A 10,646-nucleotide genomic window follows, 5' to 3' on the forward strand; every position below is an offset into this window, starting at 1 on the left:
GAGTGGCGGGCTGGGGCACAGGTGTGGGGATGGTGCGCTGGTGTCTGGTCACACACCTGAGACGAGGAGAAAGCCGGCGGCGGGGCTGGAGGGCGGCACAGGGGCAGGCAGGATCCATTTTATCTTTTCTTGTAGCTGCATAATAAATATTCCATTGTGTTTGTATATATGTGTATATCTATCTCTATATTTATATACCGCAGAGCTTCTTAGTCCTAGTGGTGTTTCTCTTGATAGATGAGGTTCGGGCAGGAACCTATAGTCAGCTCTTCCATCCAGAGCAGCTGATCACAGGAAAGGAGGATGCAGCCAACAACTATGCTCGGGGCCACTATACAGTGGGAAAGGAGAGCATCGATCTAGTTTTGGACCGAATACGGAAGCTGGTAAGTGCTAACAAACACAGAGGATAGGCAAGTCATGTAAAAGTGGCTTGAACACATACCTCTCTGAATACGTTGGATAATACTGGCATATAATTCTGGCTTTTGAAAGAGTTCCAAAGAGTTGGGAACTTTTGCTATCTTCTGTAAGAAGCATTAATAGGAATAGTACTCCTAGACATCTGGACTACTCTTCTGTCTGAACTCCTATTAGTATTTATTCATACTTTATGGTAGTACCTGGCAGGGGATAGATCTGGTGGAGGATGAAGTGGGGATAAGGGATTCCAGTATAAGGAAGGTCGGGCTCTTTACTTGTTAGAAGCATAGATTAACAAAACATTGGGATTGGAAGAGAAAGAGATTGTTGATACATTTCAGCACCTAGAAAATGTCCTTACAAATATGCATTTTCTCATTTAATTTCTTTGTTTTTCTTATTAATGAATCACTGTGAGGGTACAGATAAAGATTTACATATGTTCGTGCTTGTGTTTCAGTCATACACTGCTTGAGTACCCATCCCTCTCATTTAATTTATTTAACAATTGTATGAAAAAGTTTTTTTCCCTTTTAGTTCATGGATAAAGAGATTGAGGAACAGGAGTTTTAACAACAGCTTGTTACACAGCTAAGAAATAGTCAGAATTAGGCTTTGCACCAGGTTGGTTTGACTGGTTCCCATTATATATTTGAGCACCTGTAACATGTTCAGGTATTATTCACCTAGGAGCTAAAGATACTAAATATTTGATTTTTTTTATTTAGAGAAGGGTTCGCATGGGCCTTCAGTCTCAGCCATCTGTAACACCTAAAGTTCATGGGTGGCGACTCAGGGTCTCTTGGGGGTCGGGGAGGAAAGGGCCGGCCCAACCCTTTGGGATAGTTTTTAAAGATCAATGCAACTCTTGTTGAATGGGATAGGACCAACAGATTGGCTTCCTCCTCTTTCCCACATGAAATCTCTTTTTTTGTCCTCCTCTCCCCAGACAGATGCGTGCTCTGGCTTGCAGGGATTTTTGATTTTCCACAGTTTTGGAGGTGGCACTGGCTCTGGCTTTACTTCTCTGCTGATGGAACGTCTCTCCCTGGATTATGGCAAGAAGTCCAAGTTAGAATTTGCTATATACCCAGCCCCTCAGGTGTCCACTGCAGTTGTTGAACCCTACAACGCCATCCTGACAACCCACACTACACTGGAGCATTCAGATTGTGCTTTCATGGTTGATAATGAGGCCATCTATGATATCTGCCGTAGAAACCTAGACATTGAGCATCCCACCTATACCAATCTCAACCGCCTCATCAGCCAAATTGTGTCCTCCATTACTGCCTCTCTCCGCTTTGATGGGGCACTCAATGTGGACCTCACAGAATTCCAGACCAATCTGGTACCCTACCCCCGCATCCATTTCCCACTGGTCACTTATGCACCTATTATCTCTGCTGAGAAGGCATATCATGAACAACTCTCTGTGGCTGAGATAACCAGCTCCTGCTTTGAACCCAACAGCCAGATGGTGAAGTGTGATCCAAGGCATGGCAAGTACATGGCCTGCTGTATGCTGTACAGAGGGGACGTGGTGCCTAAGGATGTTAATGTTGCCATTGCTGCCATCAAGACCAAGAGGACCATTCAGTTTGTAGACTGGTGTCCCACAGGATTTAAGGTGAGAAATGATGACTTAAGAGATGTATAATTATAGAAGCAGAGGAAGATTACCAAGAATGGGATAGAATAATGTGCAAACTCTATGGTATTGGACTAATAAAGGCTTCTGTGGGATATTTAGAATTTATGAAAAGAGGGACTAATCTAAATATTTCATTAATTTAAACTAGGAGAGACTGCATAGTTTTTACAAAAACTAGAGAAGGAGCATTTTAATAGACATGGTGACACTAATCAAAATAGTGTAGAAGGTAGAAGGCTTCCACCATTCTGGCAGAAAAGGAATCTTTTTTGAGGGGGAGGCACACCTGACTGGGCTCAGGGCTTACTCCTGGCTTTATGCCCAGGGATCACTCGTAGGTGCCAGAGAACAAAGCAGAGTTGACTGCAGCAAGGCAGGCTCCTAAAGCCCTAGATTGTCTCTCTCTCTCTGATCTCAAAAAGGGGTCTTCTTCCTTTGGGTAGAAGAGGGAACAAGACTAGAATAAATCGGTGTGGGAAGGAGGGTGAATGGGTAAAATTGGCTGTGACCTGACAATAGATCAAAAAAACAAAGTAAAAACTATTCAAGGTGCCAAAGAGAAATAATTTCTTCTCCTAGTTATATTTTGAAAAATACTTTTGGTTATATGACTAGTCGTACTATGAAGACCTGACATTTTCTGTTAGTCAGGATAAGCGGGAACTGAGGAAATCAAATGGTCAAACGGTCTCTTGTATATCAACTGCCCAAAGTCTGGAATGCCAGGTCTTGTGCGGAGATACAGAATAGCCATGGAAGACCCCTTGATTGCAGGATTAATGAATGTTGAGTTGTATGACAACTCTTTAAGTTGTACTGGCAAGGCATGTAGCTGGCTCTGTACATGTGAACTGCTTGATCTCTTTGCCCTGTGTCTCAATTATCTTTAATAAGATTACAAAATATTGTAAATATTAAAAAACAATTCTTAATAACTTATAACCCACTATATTTTAATCTCCAATTGGACTATTGTATCATTTGCTAAAGATAAGAGATATTTCCTGGGTGGGATTTATCTAAACAAATTACCAAATGCCAACATTTTGGCTGATCTATTTGCGTGAGTTTCATATTAATCTAGCATTTCTCTTGCTGAATAAGGAAAGATGGCATTATTCCTCATTATTCTGCTCCTAATTATATGCATAATTCTTTTATAGACTATGCCAATAGTGATTCCAAACTTTTATTAAATTAGTGTTTACTGCAGGACATCAGAGATTGCTGCTTCTTTACTTTGACTTCCTTATTTTTTCTCATTAAATTTCGCCCCCCCACACTTTATTTAAACACCATAGTTTACAGAATTGTTCATGATGATTTGTTGCAGTCATTCAGTATTCCAGCACCCATCCCACCACCACTATCACCTCCACTATTGTCTCCATTTTCCCAACAACCCTCAAGCCTGCCCCATAGCAGCAGCATTATAATTTATATATTGCTTGTTATCATAGCAGAAAAATAAAAAAAATACTTCCATAGAAGAAAATTTGTGAAAATTGTTGGAACGATAGCACAGTGGTTGGGTTTTCACCTTTCACGAGGCCAACCCGTGTTTGATTCCTCCACCCCTCTCGGAGAGCCCGGCTAGCTACTGAGTATGGAGCCCGCACGGCAGAGCCTGGCAAGCTACCCATGCGTATTGGATATGCCAAAAATAGTAACAATAAGTCTCTCAATGAGAGACGTTACTGGTGCCCGCTCGAACAAATCGATGAGCAACGCGATGACAGTGACAGTGACAGTTTTATCTCACCATTAAGTCCTGTCTGAGTGTTTTCTAAGCTGTTGTTGCAAATCAAGCCTCTGTGTTAATGGTTTTGCTAATTATCATTGATTGACTTCTTCATTACATCCCATCTAATCTGGTTTGCTACTGCTGTAGATGTAATTGTGGCCATGTGCTCCAGAAAATCCATAATCTCTAACCTGGGCAATTAGGTAGATGAGCTTATATTGTAGTAGCAGTGGGGTATGAGCATGCTTGCTCAATCTGGAAGTACAGGGAGGTGGAGGGAGTTAGCCTCTCCTGAGTCCAAGAAGGCCTGGAGTTTTCAGTGACAAAAACCCATATTCTTGAAGTTCTTGGCAGATTAGGTTCTTTATGGTTCTTTATGAGGCTGTGGGGCCCAGCCAAAGGCCTGGTGATGGCTTTGGGGTGTGGGGTGTGGGAGGGCTGCCAGGGCCTTGTTTGGTGGTAGCTGGCTTTCCTCCCTTCCAAGATTGTCCTGGATATCTCAGTCGGGAATAAGTGTCCAAGAAATTTTTGAGTGGAATACTTTTGAGATTTATGATAGACTATGCCTATTTTTAAAAGTGTGACAGTACTAGTAATTTTTATAAAAATAAGAGAGTTTATAAAGATGATTTTTACTCATTTTCAAATGAAAACAAATGACAGAGCTAGTATGAAAATGAATAGGGAAAAGTTAGAAAAAATATGATACAATAAGAGTAGTAGAGTTATTAATAAGAGTAAATGCCTTATTCATTATCACTCTTACAAGCTGAAGCTATAGGATTGTGTTTAGAAGATAAGGCAATATTGACGTTTTTAGCTGCTTTTCGGATAAACATTTGTAATAAGAGTGAATGTTGTTGGATTTCTTACTTACACCACTTGATTCAAAACAAGGGAGGGCCAATTTTAAAGAGAAGAGCTCAAAGGGCTGGGACGCATGGTTTGAATGCTCCCTAGATTCGCTCCTGATGCTTGATGGCCTTCCAAGCATCATGGACAAGAGTGACCACTGAATAATGCAATATGTGACTTTATTGTTTTGTTTATTTATTTTTTTAAAAATCTTTTCATGATTGGATTTCAGTCATACAGTATTCTAAAACCCATCTCTCCACCAGTGTACATTTCCCAGCACCACTGTCCCCAGGTTTCCTCCCATCAACCCATCACCCCCCCCCCACTTCCTGCCTCTATGGCAGGAGCTTTTCTTCTCTCTCTCTCTCTCTCTCTCTCTCTCTCTCTCTCTCTCTCTCTCTCTCTCTCTCTCTCTCTCTCTCTCTCTCTCTCTCTCTCTCCTCCTTTTGGGCACTGTGGTTTGCAGTATTGATACTGAAAGGTTATCCAGAATATCCTTTACCTACTTTTAACTCTCAGCTCTTGTCCAGCATGATCATTTCCAGCTATTATTGTCAGAGTGGTCTCTTCTCCATCTCACCTCCCCTCGCCCCACATACACTTGTGGTTAGTTCCAACCATTGACAGTCTTCCTAACCCCTGTTTTCCCTGGCCATAGATATTATTCTTCTACTATACATGTTTTTTATATACCATAAATGAATTCAGTAATTCTATATCTGTCCCTTTACTTCTGACTCATTTCACCCAACATGATATTCTCCATGTCCATCCATTTATAGGCAGATTTCATGATTTTAAAACAAACAAAAAAATCCTAAACAATACAGAAGAGTAAGCAACATTTCCAGGTGCAAACTTTTTCATTCAGCCTTCTCTAGTGTAATTAAGTGATAGGGCCAAGCTTATATTTATTGCCCTCCTCTTTTTATTTTTAAGCCCTTGTTTTTATCTCAGCATTACCTACACTACTTAGAACTCACTAAGCTGAGCATTAATTCTAAAACCAATGCTAATTTATTTAATTATTTTACTGCCTTGTTTATAAAGCCTGTTGGTTTTACTTTCAGCCCTGTTTCTCAAGAGGTAATTCATTTAAGATAGAAATTTGGGAGATGGGGCTGGAGTGATAGCACAGCGGGTAGGGCGTTTGCCTTGCACGCGGCCGACCCGGGTTCGAATCCCAGCATCCCATATGGTCCCCTGAGCACCGCCAGGGGTGATTCCTGAGTGCATGAGCCAGGAGTGACCCCTGTGCATCGCCGGGTGTGACCCAAAAAGCAAAAAAAAAAAAAAAAAAAAGAAATTTGGGAGATTGACAAGGCATCATGTCTAGGATAGGAGAGGTGCCTTTGAACAACACCATGTTTTTCAGCATCTTATAAATTTTATCAGACTTTCCCCAGTTTCTTAAAATTAAGTAGGTTGGCACTGGGTTTATGTTTGTGTGTATAGAAGAAAGATTTCTGGAAAGCAAGTCCCATCAGATTGGGCTAGATTTAGCTTGGAGGACTTTTTGCCATGTTATAAGAACTTGATAACTAACTGACTTACCTAGGAAAGAAGTTTTTTTTTTTGTTATTTATATTATTTTGTTTTGGTTTTGGGTGCAATTCTTAGGGGCTTCTCCTGATGCAGTGCTTGGGGATTGCTCCCGGCAGTATTCAAGGGCCATGCAGTGCTAGGGATTGAACACAGGTCTCTTTCATGCAAAGCATGTTCTCCTGCCTGTAGAGCTAACCCTCCACACGGAGGAGAGATTTTGAGTAATTTTCTTTGTTTGGAGTTCTTGCTTCTCTCCTTATGAAATGCCTTATGAAATGTCTCTATGTCTCTCCTTATGAAATGTCTCTATGTCTAGAGACATAGAGCTTATTTAACACTAATACTATTCCCATGACCTTTTGGATTTTTTAAAAAAATTATTGACTCATGACCTTTTAAATAGTCCTTTGTCTTTGGCAGAGAAAACTTTCCTAAACTTATAGACAGTACAAATGTGAACATTAGATTACTATCCAAGAAAGAATAAACTTTAAAGTAGCTTTACATTTAGTAAGTGATTTGCCTCTAAAAGGAAAGAGATTTTCCATTTAGAGATAAATCTATATTATATTCCTTTAATCACTGTATCACTGTTATCTCGTTGTTTGTTGATTTACTTGAGCGGGCACCAGTAACATCGCTATTACACTCAGCCCTGAGATTTTAGCAGCCTCTCCTTACTCATCTTTCCTAACGATTGGAGGCTCTTTCAGGGTCAGGGAAATGAGACCTATCATTACTATTTTTGGCATATCAAATATGCCGCAGGTAGCTTGCCAGGTTCTGCCATGTGGGTGGGATACTCTCAGTAGCTTGCCGGTTTCTCCAAGAGATATGTATATATTTGTTACTGTATTTGGGATATGAATACGCCATGGGGAGCTTGCCAGGCTCTCCTGAGTGGGCAACAGACTCTCGTTAGGTTGTCAGGTTCTCCAAGAGGGAGAACTAGGCTATTATTCTGAGAGCTTGGTTTTACAGTCTCTGGATGTTGACCATTGATGAGATTACATGGCGCCAGGGGCAGTCTCTGGGTGTGACTGCCTAGCTACTGGAAAATGGGGGATCTGGGCGGAAGAGGCCCAGTCCTGATCCAAGCAGCCTTGGAGATCTCGGCCCCGGGTTCTGCACGCCTGGGTTCCTCCGCCGGCTCCCCCATGTGTGAGGCTTGTCAAAAATGTGTGGAGAGTGGCCCTTTAATAAACATAAATATTGCCCTTATTTGTCTACTTGATCTCCCCAGTAACCATTTCATCTTATTACACACTTTCCTTTCCGTTTCCTTTCCATCTGAAGTCTTCATATTGCCTAACTTCCTTTTGGGCTTGGCTAGTGCCCAGATCCACTCACTTTCACTTTTTCTTCAATACTCACATCTTCCTACCTGCCTGTTCCCCTAAGTTCCCACAGTCTTTTTTCCATAACCATGAGTGTGTCATGCTACCATAGGATGTTATCTTAAGTTGTCCTTGGACTTAACTTGTATGTTACTTTGTTATTTCTCTTATTTTTCTGTTCCTCAGGTGGGAATCAACTACCAACCTCCCACTGTAGTGCCAGGAGGGGACCTTGCCAAAGTTCAGCGTGCCGTCTGCATGCTGAGTAATACCACAGCAATTGCGGAAGCATGGGCTCGACTTGACCACAAGTTTGACCTCATGTATGCCAAGCGGGCTTTTGTGCATTGGTATGTTGGAGAAGGAATGGAAGAAGGAGAATTTTCTGAGGCCAGAGAAGACCTAGCTGCTCTGGAGAAGGATTATGAAGAAGTGGGGACTGATTCATTTGAAGAAGAAAATGAAGGGGAGGAATTTTAAATATACTTTCCCCCTTTGGCTGTGTCTCTTTATTTATACTGTTCCATTCCAAAACTATTGGTTAGTTGTAAGAATATTGGATATAATCCCATACCTAGTCTGATTTTATCTTACACAGGAGTAGAGTGCTTGACTTTAAATGCCCACAGTGTTACTCCTTGCTACGACACCATGTTATTCAGGAAGTAGTCAGGGCCATGGTGATGTGGTATAAAATAAATGCTCTCAGATCATTTCTGGGTAAGAAAATTTAGTCACTGCCCCTTTGTTATGGTGAAGGGAAATTAAACATGTGAGGAAGGCTAATCAGGATTTAAAATTCTATCTTAGGCTATGTCTGTTCCAAAACTGTTGGGTGGAAAATGGTAAAACCCCTAGAGAAAGGAAAACTCTAGACATTGGAAACATTCGGGAAAACAGTGACACCAAACACTTAGAGTTTAACCTTAGAGCTAAATATTAATAGTCTAAGAGCTCGAGTTAGTGTGAAATTAGACTGATACATTTCCTCCACTATAAATACACAAATGAAATATAATTTCAGATAGTGTTAAATATAGGAAGTAAAGAAGCAGTGATGAGAGGATGGGTCTGGGAACATTGCTTGAGGGTAGTCAGAGGTCTCGTGGAGCCCTCATGATGGGAAAAAATCATCTTGTGAAATTTTTGAGTCATATGATACTGGGATGAGGGAAAAAACAGATATGGGCACAAGTTTAGGATATCTGAAGAAGAGAAAAGAGGTCAGTGTACCTGGATAAAGGTGAGACCCAGTGCCCATCTAAATATAAATACCAGAAATAAAATTGTTTTGTTTTGAAACATTTGAAACATTTTAAAGCAGGATACCCACTATACTTTATATAAAATATGTATAAACCTTATCTCTAGTCCTCCTGACAATCTCAAAATAAATATTCTGCTAATTTTACAGATAAGAAACTAAGGTTTAGAGATTTTTTCTTGGAGATAGAGCACAAGTAGCATAAATTGTCTTCTTCTTTCTACCCTACATTGTGTCTAGCTCTTAGTATTTGTGCCAGATTCTAAATATTGCTTCGTATAATGGGGGAATAAGGAAGTGTGTAGATTTTTAGAATTGTAAATACTTCTCTCCTGGTAACTATACAGTTATCCACCTTCCTCAAACATTCTTAACTATTAGAAATAGTAAATATGTTCTCTATCTCCATAATTTTGTCACTGAAAATATTAAATAGAATTTTATAGGTGTAAGTTCCCTCTACTTCTAGTTTTCTAAAACTTTACAATGATAAATAAGACTTGAATATTGTTAATTTTTTCTGCATCTTTAGTCTGATAATATTTTATATTACACTAGTGTGTATGTGTGTGTTGGTGTGATGATGATGGGGATCAATGTGGAGCATGGAGACGGGCACTGAAGCAGATAAGACCTGACCTTGCAAGGCCTTCCCGCAGAAGGGAGTATCTGGGCAAAGTTGGCAGGAACGGTGTCAGCACCAGGTGTCCAGCCTTGAGCCTCACTTGACCTCCTAGTCACATGTGCCCAAAACACAGAAACTGTCACCTACACTTAGCAAGTCATCCTCACCACTGCATCTGCCTTGAATGGAATTGGACTAGGGCAAAGCAGAGTAGGAAAGGTAATAAGCCAATAATGCTGAATTTTATGTGATTGGACTTTCCTGTAAGCCAAGACCCTCTATAAAATATGTATGTATTTTGCAATAAAGTGAACAGCCACCAGCTGCTCCTGGAAGATGTTTCTCTGCACTCCTGTTATCCTTCGCCCCACGTCTTCCCAAACCTGGTCTGCAACGTCTCTGGGCACCTTGGGGAAAAACTGTTTCCCAACAGACCAAAATATCACACAGGCCCTTATAGTGCACATCAAGCAGTTTTCTTTTTTTTTTTTTTTTAAATTTATTTATTTTTAATTAGAGAATCACCGTGAGGGTACAGTTACAGATTTATACACTTTTGTGCTTATACTTCCCTCATACAAAGTTTGGAACCCATCCCTTCACCAGTGCCCATTCTCCACCACCCGTAAACCCAGTGTCCCTCCCACCCTCCCCAATCCCATCTCCCCCCCACCCCACCCTGCCACTGTGGCAAGGCATTCCCTTCTGTTTTCTCTCTCTAATTAGCTGTTGTGGTTTGCAATAAAGGTGTTGAGTGGCCGCTGTGCTCAGTCTCTAGCCCTCATTCAGCCCGCAACTCCCTTCCCCCACATGGCCTTCGACTACAATGTAGTTGGTGATCGCTTCTCTGAGTTGACCTTTCCCCGGAACGTGAGGCCAGCCTCGAAGCCATGGAGTCAACCTCCTGGTACTTATTTCTACAGTTCTTGGGTGTTAGTCTCCCACTCTGTTATTCTATATACCATAGATGAGTGCAATCTTTCTATGTCTGTCTCTCTCTTTCTGACTCATTTCACTCAGCATGAAACTTTTCATGCCCATCCACTTGACTACAAAATTCTACATCAAGCAGTTTTCTATGAAAAATACTAATAAGTTCTCACTAGAGGGATTGAGAACCAAGAAAAATTTTTCATTTTAAGTCTAACAAATGATAATCTGATTTTTTCCTACTCATAGGACTCTTAAGGCTCTGG

General features: G+C 40.9%; 1 protein-coding gene across 1 annotated transcript in view; it reads left to right on the forward strand.

The window, feature by feature from the left end:
* Positions 1–9,719, forward strand: part of LOC101551513 (tubulin alpha-8 chain) — a 28,296-nt gene extending 18,577 nt beyond the window's left edge. The window contains exons 3-5 of the mRNA XM_055126195.1: positions 238–386; positions 1,373–2,053; positions 7,748–9,719. Of these exons, the coding sequence (XP_054982170.1) occupies positions 238–386; positions 1,373–2,053; positions 7,748–8,041 (1,124 nt within the window). The 3' untranslated portion in view covers positions 8,042–9,719. The remainder of the gene's footprint in view (positions 1–237; positions 387–1,372; positions 2,054–7,747) is intronic.
* The last annotated feature ends 927 nt before the right edge of the window (positions 9,720–10,646 follow it).

This window comes from Sorex araneus, chromosome 2 (genome assembly GCF_027595985.1).
Source record: "Sorex araneus isolate mSorAra2 chromosome 2, mSorAra2.pri, whole genome shotgun sequence".
Lineage (NCBI taxonomy): Eukaryota > Metazoa > Chordata > Mammalia > Eulipotyphla > Soricidae > Sorex > Sorex araneus.